The sequence below is a fragment of the Triticum dicoccoides genome, chromosome 3B (assembly GCF_002162155.2).
Source record: "Triticum dicoccoides isolate Atlit2015 ecotype Zavitan chromosome 3B, WEW_v2.0, whole genome shotgun sequence".
Lineage (NCBI taxonomy): Eukaryota > Viridiplantae > Streptophyta > Magnoliopsida > Poales > Poaceae > Triticum > Triticum dicoccoides.
The window spans coordinates 392,085,773-392,105,502 of NC_041385.1; the positions used below are offsets into that span (position 1 = coordinate 392,085,773).

General features: G+C 42.8%; 1 protein-coding gene across 3 annotated transcripts; it reads left to right on the forward strand.

The window, feature by feature from the left end:
- The first annotated feature begins 907 nt into the window (after positions 1-907).
- LOC119276159 (myosin-17-like) lies at positions 908-15,530 on the forward strand. Of its 3 annotated transcripts, XM_037557154.1 has the most exons (39): positions 908-1,296; positions 2,750-2,878; positions 3,158-3,301; positions 3,392-3,537; positions 3,638-3,794; positions 3,896-3,954; positions 4,075-4,234; positions 4,345-4,494; positions 4,576-4,712; positions 4,814-4,960; positions 5,055-5,156; positions 5,236-5,293; positions 5,379-5,480; positions 7,284-7,318; positions 7,469-7,595; positions 7,688-7,858; positions 9,249-9,380; positions 9,448-9,557; positions 9,674-9,734; positions 10,239-10,416; positions 10,584-10,789; positions 10,946-11,065; positions 11,151-11,249; positions 11,342-11,563; positions 11,886-12,025; positions 12,177-12,291; positions 12,384-12,437; positions 12,531-12,611; positions 12,780-12,950; positions 13,208-13,360; positions 13,438-13,644; positions 13,733-13,873; positions 13,949-14,019; positions 14,099-14,198; positions 14,265-14,321; positions 14,412-14,468; positions 14,555-14,635; positions 14,799-14,881; positions 14,966-15,530. In XM_037557154.1, the coding sequence occupies exons 1-39, from the start codon at positions 1,294-1,296 to the stop codon at positions 15,087-15,089; spliced, it is 4,590 nt and encodes a 1,529-aa protein (XP_037413051.1). In that variant the 5' UTR covers positions 908-1,293; the 3' UTR covers positions 15,090-15,530. The 3 variants fall into 3 exon arrangements, with proteins under 3 accessions (XP_037413051.1, XP_037413049.1, XP_037413050.1); XM_037557152.1 differs by having other exon boundaries at positions 14,799-15,530; XM_037557153.1 differs by having other exon boundaries at positions 12,384-12,422; positions 14,799-15,530.
- The last annotated feature ends 4,200 nt before the right edge of the window (positions 15,531-19,730 follow it).

Below are 19,730 nucleotides of genomic sequence, written 5' to 3' on the forward strand. Positions count from 1 at the left end.
GAAGTCTCCTTGATGGAAATATTTGCCCCACAATACTCTTGCACATACTGAATCGGGTTCTTTCATCAACCTCCATCACTGTTTGGCTAACATGGCTTGAGTGAATAATTAGAAATCTTTGAAACTCATCCCCCCCTTGGGTTTAGCATCTTTTTGTTTAGTTTCATCGCCTCCCCACCGAAACCTTACCATCTGCGACTGTTATTTTCTTACTCATTCCTTTAGGCAACATAAAACAACTCATCGAATACGTTGGAATTGCTTGAAAGACCGACTTAATCATCACCTCTCGCCCGACACTACTAAGTAATCTCGAGCAACCCCAATCTTTATTCTTTTATCTTTGCCACGATGAGTTCAAATTGATCATCAGTATATCTTCTCAAAGAGGTTGGCAGACGCAAGTATTTTTTCCTTTATATCGGATGTGTAATTGGCACTATAAAATACACACTTCTCCTTGTTTACTAGTAGACAGGAACCCCTTCTATAAATCTCCAGTATCTTCTGCAGTCTCTTTGCCCCCTCTCCGATGCTAATGTGAATGCACAGGAATCGTTAGCAAACAGTAGGTGGCACATGCAAGTTGCATGTATCCCCACTCAGACCCCTCTGACTAAATGATTATGTTCATATGGTTTTAACAAGTTTTTGGCCAAGGCAGTGAAGACTACTTTCATTGCGATGGGAAGAGAGAGTTACAGGGTGTTACACGTAAACAATATACGAGATTTAGAGGTTAGAAACAATATATGGTAACACTTGAAGGTTCAGTTTTCTAGAGGACGAAAATGTAAATGCTACAAGGGCCTTGAAGAAAATTGACTAAACTACAGGCCCTTGAAGCAATGAAATGCAAACATTTAACTGCCTAGCCGTCCGGAAACAGCGCATTTCAGGACCAAGAGCAGAATTCCTCGGTTGTTTCAAACGGAAGAAAACTAGAACAGCGCGTAATTACCATTTCTGCCCTCCCTCTCCCTCCCCAACTCGCCGTCGCGACGGCGACGCACGAAGCCGTCGCGCCGTCATCGCCGAGGGCGAAGCCAGTCGCGGTCCTAGCAATCACGAAGCCAACTGCGTGAATCGCATACAAGAGAAGGGATAAGGGGCGGAGGAAGCCGACAAGTTACAGCCACCAGCTAGCAGAGGGGTAGGTGACGAAGCGGGGAGGCGGCCGGGCGGAGCCAGTCCAATTGGCAGACCTGACGGCCGCCGACCATTCGGGCGGCGGGATCCCTCTACCGGAGCTGAGGAATTCGTGGTCCCCTCCGATCCTAGCCTGATCTGCCCATGGTACTGTTCCGGATCGTATACTTGTTTGGACTAATTTTGCTTTCCTAATTGCTAGCTTAGGTGCCGTGTGCTTTGCTTCAAGTGCCTGCGGATCGAATCATATTTTACTAGGGTTCCAAGTTTTAGATTGGTCCCAAAGCCTTGGATGAGTTCTGGAGGATTCGGGCATCCAAATTGATAGGTTTACTAGCCTAGTGCTTTTTCCTTTTTCTTTTTGGGTAACATGATGTGCCATTGCCCACAGTAGACTTACAAGTATTGAGCTTACCTTGGCCCTATTTTTAGTCTTTGCTAACTTGCTTAGTGAGCCACTTCCGAAGGAGCTTGTTTTCACTAAAATCTGTGTAGCTAGCTAGTACTTTTGGGTGGTGAATTATTTGCTGCAATTAGTCAGGGCCTTGCTATTCTTAGTTCACTTCATAGCCAAAAGGCCATCTCCCACGAACGACACAGATGCCATCAGTTATTACCCTAGCTTTCATTTGTAGCAAAGTTTCTTCAGCAGTAATGTGATGGATGCGGAATAAAGTACCCCCACCCCTCTGTTGATACGTTAGTGCGAAACAAGTTCTAATGTTTTACCTTATATGGCACTTCTCTATGTGTGCAATTGATGTTGGTGCTGGAAATGGAGCCATACTTTTCATATGTCAATGCGCATTTTGGGGGTTATGTGCTTTTAGGCTCTATTGTCTCCGTAAAATGGACGGTCGAGCTTTGAACTGATATCCGTTAGCGAAGCTCAAACTAAAGTTGTTTAGGAATTCCTACATTTGAAGTGTCTCAACCAATTAATGTGTGGTTGTATTTGTTTTACACGTAATACCCTTGATATCAAAATATAATTAATCTACATAGTTAGAATCTGTCCCCAACGAAATAACCTGTTGAAGTATGAATATTGCCACCTTCCCATAGCAGCTAAGCTTGTAGGTAAAATGTTCGGTGCATGAAACTCAATATCGAGGTCCTGAGTTTGAGGTCCCGCTGGCACAATTGTATGAGAAAATAGCAGTGTCCCAGTTTGAGTCCACGTTAGAACCATGAATTCTAGGGAAATATAATTGTATCCTCAGCTTGGATGACTACATAAATTTGGAGGAGCCTAGACACTATAGAGAGTGTTTAAGTATGAATATATTGCTCACCTTCCCTTAACAGCTTAAGAGTGAGTCTACTGGTTGGTGCATGAATCTAATACTCCCCACCCTGCATGTTCAAAATAGGTGGGTAATTTTTAGCTACCCACCCCCGTGAGAGAAATAGCGAGGAGTACAACATATTATTTTCTTATCCATCTCTCAACAAACATGTATGTCAATTCAACAAGATATGTCACAATTCACTGGCACGAGTGCGGAAAGCAGAGTAGATTACCCATTAAATCTCAGGATACTCATAATTCTGCTATGCCTTGACATCAGTCTGATTACTGCATCATTTTGTTTTGCAGGGAACTCCAGCTAACATCATTGTTGGTTCTCATGTTTGGGTGGAGGATCCAACTCTAGCATGGATAGATGGCGAGGTTGTCAGCATAAAAAACAATGAAGTTCATGTGCAGACATCAAATGGGAAAAAGGTATTCTTTTCAATTTCTTATGCATTCTGTAGATCTTTATCTTGTTATGAATGTGAATTCATATTATGAAGACATAGTTTTCTTAGTATATTCTTCTTAACCTCCCTGAATGGTATTATCCTGCTCTGTTTTAATCTAGAAAAGGGGTATTAGGCTGCAAAAAGAACTTCATGGCGCTGTTGACTGTTCACTATTTTACACATGTTATGGCTAGGGCTTTCGGTTTTATCTTTTTGACAGGAAATGGATTGTCAATTACATTGCAATGCTTTTGCACAGGTTAATACAGACAGATCAAAAGTTTTTCCCAAGGATATGGAAGCTCCACCAGGAGGAGTGGATGATATGACAAGATTATCATACTTACACGAGCCTGGGGTTCTACAGAATCTTGCTACGCGTTATGAACTGAATGAAATATATGTGAGTTCATTGTCTCTTGGGTAAATGTCATGCGTTTAATCAATTGCATAACTTGCAATGCAAATAATAACCATTCTTTTGCATTCACAGACTTACACTGGTAGCATTTTGATTGCGGTAAATCCGTTTCAAAGATTACCGCATCTTTATGATACCCACATGATGGAACAATACAAGGGTGCAGATTTTGGGGAGCTGAGTCCACACGTCTTTGCAATTGCTGACGTTGCTTATAGGTGAATTCCTGCTGTATACTATTCATATAGGTAACCATGCATGATCCAGTATCAATACCCCTGCATTACCCTTATGTGATTTATTAATGTGGGAAACCAGGGAAATGATAAATGAAGGGAAAAACAACTCTATTTTAGTCAGTGGTGAAAGTGGTGCTGGCAAGACTGAAACAACAAAGATGCTTATGAGATATCTAGCACACTTAGGTGGACGATCTGGAGTAGAAGGGCGAACTGTAGAGCAACAAGTTCTAGAGGCAAGGGCGTTCAACTCTTCTCCTTATTTGCTTACAAATTGTAGCTTTCAAATGGAAAACATATGCATTGGTTGATTGTCTTATATCCAATAATATTTCAGTCAAATCCAGTCCTTGAAGCTTTTGGTAACGCAAAAACTGTGAGGAACAATAACTCGAGGTAATGGTTTGCATGATTCTTTTTCTTTTATTTTCCTTCGGTAGATTTGTTTCTTCCCTTTATTTGAATATCACCAGCTGATTGTTTGGCATTCTCATTTGTTTGTAATTCATGGTGAAGTCGCTTTGGCAAGTTTGTGGAGATCCAATTTGACAAGACTGGACGAATCTCGGGAGCTGCTATAAGAACTTACTTGCTGGAAAGATCCCGCGTATGCCAAATAAATACTCCGGAAAGAAATTATCATTGTTTCTATTTTCTTTGTGCGGCACCACCTGAGGTAGGTTTTCACATTGACTCCTGTTACTATCTGATTATTTGCCTTTTGGATATGGAATTTAATGTAGTACAAAAGGTCCACTTCTTAATACGGATTTCTGTAATTTGCAGGATACCCAAAGGTATAAGTTGGCTGATGCTAGATCTTTTCACTACCTCAATCAGTCAAGCTGTATTGAGGTTGAAGGAATTAATGACGCGGAAGAGTATTTAGCAACACGGAGGGCCATGGACATAGTTGGAATCAATGAGGAAGAACAGGTTTGTTTCGTGTTATACTAAAGCTATTAAAATACTAGTTTTACGAATAAGGACCGACAACATTGTTAATTTATTTTACAGGAAGCTATATTCCGGGTTGTAGCAGCTGTACTTCATATTGGAAATATAAATTTCGCCAAGGGAAAAGAAGTTGATTCATCTGTGATTCAGGATGATAACTCGAGGTTTCACCTTAACACTGCGTCAGAGCTATTGGAGTGAGTAAATTATCTCCCTTCAAATAATGTTTTGTACCTTCTATTTTCTATATGTTCATTGTGACCATAAACCAAAATGCTGACTGCTAAGTTTCTTGCAGGTGCGATTGCAATAATTTGGAGAAGGCACTAATAACACGAGAAATAGTTACTCCTGAAGAAATAATTACTAGAACACTTGATCCTGAGTCGGCACTTGCTAGTAGAGATGCATTAGCCAAAACAATATACTCCCGATTGTTTGATTGGTAATGATCCTCTGGCAGAAAACTCTAATTAGATTTACCTTTTTACTTCTCAATCTTGACATTTTACATTTTAACTGTGATCCTGTATGCACAGGATCGTGGAAAAAATTAATGTCTCCATTGGACAGGACCCAAACTCTAAACAACTGATTGGTGTTCTTGATATCTATGGATTTGAGAGTTTCAAAATTAACAGGTTAGTGTTTTTCCAACTTTTGAACTTTATGAACGATCCAATTCACAGAATGTGCTAAAACAAATGGTCATCTGAACAGTTTTGAACAGTTATGCATCAATTATACAAATGAAAAGCTGCAGCAGCATTTTAATCAGGTACTTCATGAATTTGGTTTCGACCATAGTTGTTACTCTATAGATATTTCCTGTCCATGATTTAACATGTGATGCTGTCTTGCAGCATGTGTTCAAAATGGAGCAAGAGGAATATACTAGGGAGGAGATAAACTGGAGTTACATAGAGTTTGTTGATAATCAAGATGTGCTAGACTTGATTGAGAAGGTGCTTATTTCTTCATATTTTTCGTACTATGACAGGTCACATAAAATGCAAGGTAGTTATGATGTGACTTCGAAAGCCAAATAGAGACTGAAAATTGAACTGTCTAGGTTATTTATGTTTTCCCCTGTGAAGTTGGTGGATCGAGTGTCAATTTAAGAAAGGATGAAATTCTTCAAAAGCCCTTCTCATTCTGTAATTGGTGGTTGGGGAGGTGATGGTTTGTTCCCCTGGGTAGGGATTTAAATGGCGTAATAACGGCGCCACAAGGACCGTTTAGTTAGCTTCTAGTTAGCCTGATAGTTCATTTTCACCGAAAAATACTTTATTGAACTGTTAGACCAATAAATGGGCTTAAACAGGACCCAGTTTACATCCCTACCCTTGGGGTTATATTGTTTCTGATCCTGTCATCATCGGTTCATCACTGTAAATAATGAGAAGTCCTTAGGAGAATGACCTAATTTATTGTGCTTCGGTAAACGATAAACAGATAGCACTTGACGTTTTGCTTCTGCTCTATGTGTGTTTTCACAAACATGACTTGAAATAGCCTAATTTAGACTAAAAGAGGAACTTTTGTTCTGTCATTTGGAACCCCTTTGGGCTCCTCCATCTGGGAGTTGGCTAGTTTGTTCTACACTCAACTCTTCGCGAAGTCTAAGTTTCACCCCTTGATTCTAAAACTGGACAAAGTACACCTGTTAAATATGTGCTGAATTTAGTGTGAGTTATGTTACAGCTGGACTTTGAGTCATATGGTGTGTGGATAGGGGTACGGAGTCATGTTTGAGTAGGACACTTATATCCTAGGCTCCTATATAATGTAATGTAACCTATGCCAACATAATAACACAAGTATGCGGGGGAGTCGGCGGCATGTGCTGGTGTCTGGGTGACCGATGTGCGTTATCAATTGGAAGGAGCGCCGGTAGTCATGCCCCGGGGATGTAGCCGATGTTAGGCGTACCGCGTTAACAAATGTTGGTGTCGTTGTGCTTGTGTGATTGTTTGATTCTTAGTAGATCGATATGCGCCTTGGATTTCGAACAACACTCTTACCCCTTAATACCATTTACCTTCCACCCATTGGCTGGTTCCACAGATGGTTTAGCTGCCAGTGCAATAGCCTTCGATGTAGGGGAACAGGAGGGGGCAACTGTAGGCATAGGTACTTGGGCATGTAGAGGGAGGGAAAGAGGGTTGGAGGAGGGTGAGGCGGGAGGAGTGCGGGTAGGAGAGGACAGCAGTGTCTGGCTATGTTGAAAGGGGGAGGTAGAGAGAGTGAAATTTGGGTGGGAGGCCGGGGGAATGAAGCATCAAGGAAGCGATTTGCCTTATGATGTTGTAACATATTCTGACATGGATGCTATCATAGATATCACATCTGCTAAAATGGACAAAATGGGTAACGTTACTAGGAGTTTAGAGTGTTTTGTCTGGTTTTAGAGTCAAGGAGTGAAACTTACTGTGAAAAGAGCTAAGGGTTATATAATGGATTGGTGAGAGTTTGTGCTTAAAATTTTGAAGAGGCTTAGTGCTAAATTAACCTGTTCTGTGATGCTCATAACGTTCTAACGTAGTGGAGTGAAGGAGCTTACGTTGATATAAATAAATAAATAAAGTAGTCATATTGGCCTTTACAAACTAACAAGTTGTGACGCTTGTAATTCTATGATGAGCTAAGGGGTGGCTAAACAACCATTAGAATTGATCATGAACACTAGAATGGACATATTGGTATTGCAAGTATTCTATATATTTCGTTATATACAATAACAGTAACATGTTTTCTGCTATTTTCAGAAAGGTGGATTGATTGCGCTTCTGGATGAAGCATGGTATGTTTTGGAACTTCCAGTTACCATTCCAGCCCACTTGCAAGCAACATGGATTGCTTCAATTGCCATGATGTCTAGTATGATTGTGTGTTGTCGTAACTGATGTGTGACATCTTGTGTCTTAACAATGTTTTCCAATATCATGTGCAGTATGTTTCCCAGATCAACACATGAGACATTTGCACAGAAGCTGTATACAACATTTAAGAATAACAAGCGATTTGTCAAACCAAAGCTTTCACGTACAGACTTTACAGTTGTCCATTATGCTGGCGATGTGAGCTTTCTTCATCAAACGATAAACATGCTCAATTGCTCATATAGAATATAATACCATACTAATTAGGCACTTTTTTTTATCATCCACAGGTGACATACCAGGCTGATCATTTCTTAGACAAGAACAAAGATTATGTAGTGGCGGAACATCAGGATTTGCTGAATGCTTCTTCATGTCCTTTTGTAGCTAGCTTATTCCCTTCACTCCCTGAAGAATCATCAAAGTCTTCAAAATTTTCATCTATTGGGTCACGTTTTAAGGTGAAGTTCTACTTGATTTAATTTTTATTGGTGTATATCACTTTGTTGCGTTAAATGAAATCCTCGTTTCTTTAGAAGCTATTTAGGGTATAATTCATTAAGCACCAGTTGCCGGTAGATTATCTTAGACTCTGAAGAACCTATGGATGCCACTGTCACTTTGTCACTGTTAAAGATGATATCCACCTTGTTGTGCTGTGCCCACAGCTGAACTTTGGGTAGTGTTCGTGTGTGTGTTTGTTGGACCTTGCCTGCGGTGGCGTTGTGTTTGTGTGTACCTTGTTGACTTTGTGCTCGGTGGTTTGCTTTATTTATAAAGCTGGGCGAAAGCCTTTTTCGGTAAAGATGATATCCACGTTGCACTCTCATCTGTATTAACCTTGGACATGTCCCTGCTGCATTTCTTGCAGCTGTCATACTTGGCAGTATGAAGTTGTTTTGGGCAGATTTGACAGCCTTTTCATGCAAGATGGACTTTTTTGCGATTTGATATGTTACTTTGAACTAGAGCTGGTCAAAATTTTGATCTGGCTGGGTTTAGGCCTGATTTGATTTGGGGCACTTGAGCTGCCAGGCTATCCTGTTAAGGTAGTTGGACAGGTAACCCGCAGGCTTGTACCCAAAAATGAATAAATCTGTACCAAGATGGGCTAATAGAGATGTTGTCCCCAACATCTTTTTGCCCATGCTCGGTCTAAACCTGGGCCTGGGCTGGGCCAAGCCTGAAGGGCCGGTTCACTTTTTCTCAGGTCTACTGCGAGCAGCTGAGCACATATGACTATGAAACTGTTAACTGTATGTGCTGTACTCCTATGGGTATATGTCATGAATTTGGTCTATATTGAAATATTAAGTGCATGAAAACTTGTAAGCTTGTGAACATTGAATCTGGAATGCGCATCAAAATATTGTAATTTAATAAATCGAGTACCATACCTGCACAACACTTAGAACTTAATGCATGTGGGTGTGTTTAAAATGTGTATATCTGTACCACTACATTGGTGCTGTTTATCGGAGGGTTTGGTGTATTGTATACGATCTTGTATGTCCATTGTTGCTCAGATGCCCTTCATACATTTGTTGTACTTGATCCTTTGGTTGCCTTCATTGCAGCGTATGATGACGCCCCTACATAGTTCCTCCCTTCCTGAGTTAGTGGCAGAAATGTTGGTTTGCATGTATTTAGTTGCGCCAATTAGAAAGTTCAAAGTGTCTGCGCGACTATGACGAGTGCCTAAGTCTTTATTAACTGTTAACTCTTCGAAAATAGTAATAATTTCTCATTATCCAGTCCTTTAAATAGAGATTGTAAATATCTTGATTCTCCTTAGTCCTTATAGTGCTCTTGACTTCCTTTCCGTTGACATACTTTCTGTTTGATTCTCAGCTGCAACTTCAGTCTCTCATGGAGACCTTGAGCTCTACTGAACCCCATTATATTAGATGTGTGAAGCCAAACAATCTCCTCAAGCCAGCCATTTTTGAGAACACAAATGTTATACAACAACTACGATGTGGAGTAAGAGTCGTATACTCTTTTATTATTCTTATCGTTACCATATGTTGAACTAATACCTACTTTGCAGGGTGTTCTTGAAGCTATCAGGATAAGCTGTGCTGGATACCCCACAAGAAAAACATTCTATGAATTTGTTAATCGCTTTGGTGTTCTTGGCCCTGAACTTCTAGAAGGAAGGTAAGCAATTCACACAGAAATCACAATAGAGCCTTCCACTCATTTATTTGTCATTTAATTCTATTTTCAAGTTATTGATTAGTATATGTTTTTTGCTTGTACATTCTTATGTCCAGTAACGACGATAAGATTGCATGCCAAAAGATTCTGGAAAAAATGAAGTTGGAGAACTACCAGGTAGGACATGGAACCCGAACTACTACTAGGATCCATCACCCATTTCATCTGACTTTTTGTGATATTTAGTACCATTTATCTTAGGATTTCAATCAGGGGACATTTAGCACGACACAGTGATGTTGGTGAACTGAAATATAATTTCCCTTTATATGACTCAATGTTCTTTCATTTACATAAAATTTTGAAATTGAACTCCAAGAACAATATCTGAGATGTTTCTTATGTGTGATCCTTATTTGCTGTCCTATCTGTGGCAACATCTTGACATCAATGAAAAAGGATCCATCTTCCAGATGTGGATTGCAGCACATGGGTGTTGGCATGTTGAATGAACTCACTTTTCTCAACATTACTAGTCCTTTCATCGTTTAGCTAAACACTGTTGCTGTAGATTTGATTGTATTATCTACTTCAATTTCAGAAATTTTGTCATGTAAAATAAGTTGTATGTAGACTCAAGCCGTTCTTAGTTCTTACATAGTCCATTTGGTTGACTTTTAGATAGGAAAAACAAAGGTATTCCTGAGAGCTGGACAAATGGCTGATTTGGATGCACGGAGGGCAGAAGTGTTAGGGAAAGCAGCAAGAATTATACAGAGACTAATGCGTACATATATTGCACGGAAACAGTTTGTTTTGGTTAGGAGATCAGCAACACATCTACAATCTTTTGTTAGAGGTACCACCCTTCTCTCTCTCTCTCTCTATATATAATATGTGTGTGTGTGTGTGTGCGGGCGCCGATGGTTATGTAGAGCAGAGTCATGCTGGTGCCATATCCTGTAAGGAGTTGCTGTAGCATTCTACAGATTTCATGTGCTCTTCATTTTTCCTGTTGTAACTCAGGGACCTTGGTTCGTAATTTGTACGAATGCATGAGGCGAGAAGCAGCAGCAGTCAAAATACAAAAAAATGTGCGTCGTCACAAAGCACGCGAATCTTATTTACTACTGCAAGCAGCTACAGTCACGCTGCAAACTGGCTTAAGGGCAATGTCTGCTCGCAAAGAATTCAGATTCAGAAAGGAAACCAAAGCAGCTGTCCATATCCAAGTACGTTCTGTTTTGATCAAATTGCTATTAGTTATATTCTTCATTTTTTACGAAGCATTTCATGGCTTGACGTTCATCAAGTTTCCAAAACTTCACAATTCTCTACCCTGCCTCGTTAATATAAAAGCAGCTTATAACATTCCATTTTGAACACAGGCTCGATGGCGCTGCCACAGAGACTATTCACATTACAAGAATATGCAGCGAGCAGTTCTTACTTACCAGTGTGCGTGGAGACAAAGGCTTGCAAGAAGAGAGCTCAGAAATCTCAAGATGGTAATGCCCCTTACGCTTTGCGTTCTTTCAATGCTTTTACCATGGCCCATATGTCATTTTTGTGTTATCTATGAATCATCTGCAGGCCGCAAGAGAAACTGGAGCCCTCAAAGAGGCCAAAGATAAGCTTGAGAAGCGCGTTGAAGAGTTAACATGGCGCTTAGGACTGGAGAAGCGATTAAGGGTACCTGTGATTTGTTCATTTCGGTCATAGTACCAGTGACCCTATTTGAACGTTGATAACATGTGATTTATGTTTAATGTTCCTTTGTGCAGACTGACCTCGAGGAAGCAAAAACTCAGGAAATTGCTAAGCTGCAAGAAACATTGCATGACCTACAGCTTCAAGTTGAAGAAGCAAAGACCATGGCCACTAAGGAAAGAGAAGCAGCGAGAAAGGCAATTGAAGAAGCACCTCCAGTAATCAAAGAGACTCCTGTATTGGTCGAAGACACTGAAAAAGTTAACTCTTTAACAGCTGAAGTTGATCAACTGAAGGTATGGTGTCAGCTGAATTATTTCTACACTTCTCATGCGGTTGTTTTATTTTATCGGGTACTTGGTCTGTTGGTCTTGAACAATTATGGAGAATCAGTCCATGTAAAACATACCGTGTATTTTTACCCTAATGTTTTGGAAACATGGTCATCATATGTTACGGCATTTTTCATTGACAACATTGACATGTGAGTTCATTTTTAAGTTAATGGAAGCTTTTATTACCCCGTGGCCTCTGCACTAAAGGGCGATGCAGGCTTGGAATCGGAAATCATGTTATTGTATGACAAAGTCAAAGTTAAGCTGTATCTTGATTTTACAGGCTTTGCTGCAAACTGAAAGGCAAGCCAGAGAGACTGCAAAGAAAGAACATGCTGAAGCTGAACGGAGAAATGAAGAACTAATGAAGAAATTCGAAGGCGCAGAGAAAAAGATTGAGCAACTTCAGGACACTGCCCAGAGGTACAATTGAAATAGAACTACCAGTTATTGTTGATTCATTTGGCTGTATTTTAATGTTTTGCTTGTTAAGGATGATCTCTGTTTAGTGGTTCAGTAGTTCTGTTTTATTCTGCATAACTATTTAATAGTATTGTCTTGAAAACGTAATCAGGCTGGAAGAGAAAGCAACTAACATGGAGTCGGAGAACAAGGTGCTTCGTCAACAGGCTGTTGCAATTTCTCCTACTGCGAAAGCATTAGCTGCCTATCCCAAGTCTCCTTTCCAAGTATGTCATATCTCTGGCACTTGCATTCTGTAAAAATATACTCTTATTTTCATCAAAATGACATAATATTTCAAATTAACTGACTTTGTCAGCTGAGAACTCCGGAGATTGTGAATGCTCCGAATGGGGAGGTAAAATCTTCACCAGTAAGTGGAAAGAACATAACCATATAGATGACTTATACTTCAAAAAGTAACTGCTATAATAAATAACTTTCCTATATTAATATCTTTGTGCAGGATGTAACCCCCATCTCACTGAATCTCAAAGAGCTTGAGGCTGAGGAGAAGCCTCAAAAATCACTCAACGAGAAGCAACAGGTGTGCTACTTGTTGACCACTCCTTTCTTTGTTTAATCTTCCCGAGTTATGTACCTTTTTTTCTTCTTTGATCCTGAAATTGTATCATTTATGTTTCTAATGAGATTTCTTTTTCATCATAAATATTTTTTTGGTTAACATCATATATATTTGAATTTTATGCTCCAGGAAAACCAAGACCTGCTAATCAAGTGTGTATCACAAGATTTGGGATTCTCCAGTGGTAGGGCTATTGCAGCTTGCGTTATATACAGGTGTCTTCTGCACTGGAGATCATTTGAAGTTGAAAGAACTGGTGTTTTTGACCGTATTATTCAAACAATAGGCTCTGCTATAGAGGTAGGCCATACCTATCTCTTGTGTTTCTTTAAGAACCCTTCTTTCTGGGAGAAATACTCACATTTTGTTTAGTTTGATTTAATGAACTGATATCTTAGGCCTTCATGATAGACCTTGAATAACACATATAAATAGAAGGGGCAATAATAAAAATTAAAATCTAAAATGCTGCAACAACATAGGTTTATATATTCCTTTTTTGTTTATTCTCTATGTGTACTGCTAGATAGTCATGTTCGAATTGTTCCTTTCCAAAGGTCCAGGACAATAATGACAAGTTAGCGTATTGGCTCTCCAATTCATCCACATTACTCCTACTTCTACAACGGACACTGAAAACGACTGGAGCAGCTGGACTCACTCCTCAGAGGCGAAGGTCAACTGCTGCATCGTTTGGGAGGGTTTTTTCGGTAAAACATCTTTATCCTGCCCTCGCTGGTTTTATAGTCTGAACAAATCTTAATTTTGTTGTTTCTGAATACACAAGGGAATTCGAGCTTCACCACAAAGTGCTGCACGACCTTTTCTTGGTAGCCGCTTGATTGGAGGACTAGGTGATCTTCGTCAAGTTGAAGCCAAGTATCCTGCTCTGCTTTTCAAGCAACAACTTACAGCTTTCCTCGAGAAGATATACGGAATGATTAGAGACAATCTGAAGAAAGAGATATCTCCATTGCTTGGTCTTTGCATCCAGGTATGATTTATTGGCACTATAATTTCTCTTATTTCGCAGAAAAACAGTGAGCTTCAGAGTTTATTCTTTACTTTTACTTATTGTGCAGGCACCAAGAACATCTCGTGCAAGTTTGATAAAAGGATCTCGTTCTCAAGCAAATGCCTTGGCCCAACAAACTCTGATCGCACATTGGCAGAGTATTGTGAAAATATTAACAAACTACCTGAATGTTTTGAAAGCCAATTATGTATGTAAGCTAAAACCCCTAAATGGACACACTATTTTTGAGTATGCATTAACATGTATTTTATTGATACGCCAGGTCCCTTCATTCTTAATCAGCAAGGTGTTCACTCAGATATTTTCGTTTATTAATGTCCAGCTGTTCAATAGGTAAGAGATGGCTCTTGCTCTACTGGCGGTGCATTTTACTTCTTCCCGTTAGGATTTTAAGATATCCTGTATCTTGCAGTCTTCTCCTCCGACGGGAGTGCTGTTCGTTTAGCAACGGAGAATATGTCAAAGCTGGATTGGCTGAGTTAGAGCAGTGGTGCATTTATGCCACTGAAGAGGTAGGTACTGGTGATTTTTTCCCTTGGTGATATTTAATTTGTGTGCTAATTTTACGTGGTGTACAGTATGCAGGTTCTTCCTGGGAAGAGTTGAAGCATATTAGGCAGGCCGTTGGATTCCTTGTATGTGTTCTATACTGATTAGATGGCTGTTTGCAACTTTGTGAGTAAAAAATGTATGTAACCTAATGAGACGTGTACTTGTATTATTAGGTAATTCATCAAAAGCCAAAGAAAACATTGAAAGAAATCACCAACGATTTGTGCCCTGTAAGTGACTTTGAATTCACTTAAGTTTCGGCAATCATTAAAGCATATATTAGTTGTGACTTAACACATACTTCAAAAACTTTCAGGTCCTTAGCATACAACAGCTATATCGAATCAGTACAATGTATTGGGATGACAAATATGGCACCCACACTGTTTCGTCAGAGGTAAGCTTGTTATACTTGATGTGTCAAAAACGCTCTTATATTATGGGATGGAGGGAGTAACTACTGGTTCATTCAAGCTTCATATGTTACTGTGTCAGCAAGTGGTGCTATCTATGTTCCATTACTAGTTCTCGTTTCTGACAGTGAACCAAATTGGTTGTAGGTCATCTCAAGTATGAGAATAATGATGACAGAAGACTCGAACAATGCAGTGAGCAGTTCTTTCTTGTTGGATGACGATTCAAGGTTATTTCGTGTTCCAAGTTCAGTAATTAGTTTACGGCAGAAATGTCCCTGGTCTAACATTGCTCATGATACTTCAAACCACAGCATTCCATTCTCGGTGGATGACATCTCAAAGTCAATGACAGAAATCGAGGTAACGGACGTTGATATGCCACCTTTGATCCGGGAGAATTCTGGATTTACTTTCCTACACCAAAGAAAGGACTAAGCGGATGGTCCTTCCGCTAGCGACCTCCACATTCCTTTCCCCACTCGATCTGTGCACAAATCATGTATATACTCGTGGCTTTTCTTTCTACCAAATCAAATCTAGTCTGGTCAGGTTATTTGGTAGATCTGTTTGATATTTTTTGTTAGGTCCTCGGTTTGATCGATTGGTTATTTCTTCAGTTTGGCTCCCCTTTTTGTTGGGAGGTCAAATTTATATTGCAATGCCAGGGGTCGGATGCCCTTGGTCAGGATGCCGAGCTGCTATTGGAAAAGCTCGTCGTCCTTTTATCGTCCCTTTAGCGTCTGGAAAGGTTTTCCACGGCTACTAGTCAGTCATTTGTGTCGTTCATTTCAATCTTCGACATGTTGTAAATTGCAACGAAGATCATAGTTACAAGGAATTGCACATTGATGACTCATATTTTTGGTGTACCCTGAATCTAGATGTTTATCGTCTGTTTGTACACATCAGAATCATACATGTCACACGGAGAACGCCTAAATGCCTGTTGTGTGATGCCAAGTTTCACATAACAAGAGTCTTCTTAGATAAGATAGCGGAACAAAAATATTTATTTGAAAGATGTTGTAGGACGACGAGCGACGTAGGTTATTCCTACTGTAGATTGCATATATGAAAAAAGCAAACCAAAAGAACCAATACTGAAAAACATAAAAAGTAACTCGCCAGACACATTCACGAACAACACACCGAATGTAGACGTCACATTGGACCCGAAAGTTTTGACTCGAGATATTGGGGCACATCAAAATTGGTTTTCTTTCCCCTCGTGTTTGGGTTTGGAGTGATTGGTTGGGTTTGCATGCGCCGACTTGTACAAAGTGAGCTGTATGTAACTATACATCCAGGAAACGAAGAAAGAAATTTGGGGTTTTGATGAACGGTGAGGAGGTTGATGCTTGCAAGCCACGCATACCCTGCTGCATATGTATACATTGCCACGTGTGCTGTTACACGTCACCGTTGAGCACCCGTCACTTGAGGCTGACGCCTGTGAGACGACCATTGCTTCGTAACCCTGACAATGTGATCGATGTAGAACCGGCCAGCGCATAGATAAGTGATCATGATCCCCCAAAAAAGAAAAGGAAAAAAGATAAGTGATCATGATAACAGGAAACCAGCAAGTACTCATTGGGTTAATCAGAGGAGACTAGAGCATGACCTGTGACAGCGATGTAACAGTGATGCAGATGAAGAATAGCGACACCTGCTCCATCATACTACCATCTTCAGCTTAGCCTTCATGTCATAGTACGCGCAGCTTTTGGTAATTACTGTGCTCCGCGCAACCACCCAAAGACACTCCCTCCGTTCCAAAATAGATGACCCAACTTTGTTGTCAGCGCACGTACAGCCAAGTCAGTCAAAGGCTTCACACCGAGACGCGTAAACGGCCGACCCAAGAGGATCGTGCAGCCCAACGGAAGATTCGTCGGGCCAGAATGGGCCCGTTGAGCCCGCTCGCCTGACGGCTCGCTACTTAACCCCCAGGCTACGAAGGGATCGGCATCCAGGCTGGATCAGGAACGAACGGCGGCTTCCTTCTTCTCCCCACCTACCTACCTTCCTCTTCCTCAAGAACAGAGAGACCCGATTTGTAATTCGAATTCAGACTTGTAATCGAGAGCTAGTAGTAGATCGACCTGGTACCTAACATCCTGGTATTAGAGCCCAGCACCACCCTCTCCGCCGCGTCGACCTGGAAACCCGCCGGCGCATCCAAGCGCGGCAAGCCTTCGTCGCCGCCATGGATCCAGCGCTCAAGGAGTACCTCGACAAGCTCGATCAGGACGCCAAGGCCGACTCCGCCCACGTCCTCAAGCAGCTGCAGGCGCAGTCCTCGCAGATCGACGACCTCCTTCACTGGAAGCCATATCTCGAGGCGCGCTTCGCGAAGTTGGAGTCCACAGTCGAGGCGCTGCGAGCGACCGCACCGCCGAGTGGAGCGGCGATTCCTCAACATCTTCCTCCCCTGCTTCCAGCGCGGGGAGACCTCCACGGGCCCGATGGCCGCAGCGACGTCGACCACACCGGAGGGGGCTCGTCAGTGACCCGCGAGTCACTGGCGGCACCTCCGGTCACGGGTACGCCCTCTCTTCCGATCGTGCCGGCCCCTGTTCCTCCCCTGTCCTCTTCCATCCTGACCAACTTGGGCCAACCACCATCCATGAATTTCCCGATGTTCACCGGTGAAAATCCACAGCTCTGGAAAACTCTTTGCGAGCAATACTTCCAGATGTTCACAATCCCCGACGCCTATCGCGTTCCCATGGCCACCCTAAATTTTTCTGGTCCCGCGGGCATCTGGCTACAATCCGTCCAGAAAAAGTTAACTGGACTGGATTGGGAGTCCTTCACCTCCCTCCTCTGCACCCGATTTGGTCGTGACAAACACCAAATGCTCATTCACCAATTCCACGCTGTCAAACAAACTACCACAGTAGCAAATTTCATTGAACGTTTCGAGACCTTGATGAATCATCTTATATCTTACTCTGAGTCCACTCACCCGTATTTTTTCCTTACTCGTTTTATGGAGGGACTACGACCGGATATCCGTGCGGTGGTGCTCGTGCAACGCCCACCGGACTTGGACACGGCGTGCTCGTTGGCTCTACTTCAGGAGGAAGTGGCCGACGACGATCACTCATTCGGGCGCCTCTCCAATGCTTCCCGAGGCCACGGTCACGCGGGTCGATCGACGCCGCCGTCCTTCTTCAGTCGCCCGGCTACACCAACTATGATCTCTGAAGATCGCCGTGGAACTGAAGCAGCTCGCGCGACACCTGAAGCCAGCAAGGTCGCCGCTCTTCGCGCCTTTCGCCGCGCGAAGGGGCTCTGTTTCAAGTGTGGCAAACGGTGGGGGAAGGACCACACCTGCCCGCCCACGGTGCAAATGCACATCGTGTAAGAGCTGCTCGCCATGTTTCCCCAAGACGATGTGCAATCTGAATCACCACTAGCTTCACCAATATCTGACGAGGAGAACCTCTGTACTCTGTCCCGTCAGGCTGAAGATGGCTCGTCAGACCCAGGGGTACTGCAGTTGCACGCCTGGCTCCAAGGACATGAGATCCTGCTGCTCGTCGACTCCAGTAGTTCTACGTCCTTCGTCGACAGCTCTCTGGCAGCAAAACTCACCGGAGCCAAGCCACTGCTGCGCCCATGCCGCGTACGCATCGCTAATGGCAACACCATTCCCTGCACCACCTACATCCCAGCGTGTCAGTGGACAACCCAGGGGCATGATTTCAGAACAGATTCAAGATCCTCAAACTGGGCTCGTACGATGCAATTCTCGGGATGGACTGGTTAAGGCAGCACAGCCCCATGAACATCGACTGGATCGAGCAATTCTTAACAGTTACAGCTCCAGCCGGCCAACTGACGCTATCTGCTACTGCTCCAGACCAAACCCAATGCTCTATGATCTCCGCACCAGAGCTCCTCAAGGCTTGCAAGCAAGGATCAGTAGCGCACGTCGTGCACCTCAGCGCTCTTGATAGCTCCAGCACTGCAGATTCTCCGATTCCTGTTGAGATCTTGCGCCTGCTGGAACAGTTCACGGATGTCTTTGAGGACCCACGGACCTTGCCACCTCGCCGCGATTGCGATCATCGCATTCCTCTGATGGCCGGTGCGCAGCCTGTCAATTCCAGACCGTACAGATACAAACCTGAATTAAAGACAAAAATCGAACGTCAGGTTCAGGAAATGCTTGACGCAGGAATCATCCAGAAAAGTTCCAGCCCCTTTTCATCCCCAGAACTGCTAGTCAAGAAGAAGGATGGTACATGGCGCTTGTGCGTTGACTACCATCGCCTCAACTCCATGATCGTGGTCGCCAAGTTTCCAGTACCAATCATCGACGAGCTCCTTGATGAACTGGCCGGTGCAAAGTGGTTCTCGAAGCTCGACTTACGTGCTGGATTTCATCAGATAAGGATGGCGGAAGGCGAAGAGTACAAGACGGCCTTCCAAACACACTCCGGGCACTGGGAATACCGTGTCATGCCTTTCGGAGTAGCGGGAGGCCCGGCCACATTCAACGGGGGCATGCACACCACCCTGCGCCCAGTCATGCGCAAATGCGTCGTCTCGTTCTTCGACGACATCCTCATCTTCAACAAAACCCTGTCAGAACATATCCAACACATCGCGCGCGTGCTCCAGCTGCTCAGAGACGACCACTGGCAAGTCAAGCAATCCAAATGTTCCTTCGCACAGCGCCAGATCGCTTACCTGGGGCATGTCATCGATGAACGTGGCATTTCTACAGATCCCAGCAAGGTCCTGACGATCAAGCAGTGGCCTGTTCCTCAGTGCGCCAAAGATGTGCGCAGTTTCCTCGGCCTTGCTGGATATTATCGGAAGTTTGTGCAACACTTTGGGATCATTGCAAGGCCTCTGTTCACCCTGCTCAAGAAAAACCACCAGTTTGTATGGACAAGTGACACGCAACAGGCGTTCGATACTCTGAAACTGAAGCTCACAACAGCACCCGTGCTGCAACTCCCCGATTTCAGTAAGAAGTTCGTGATCGACACCGATGCTTGCGCTTACGGTGTTGGCGCTGTCCTTCAGCAAGATGGGCACCCGATCGCCTACATGAGC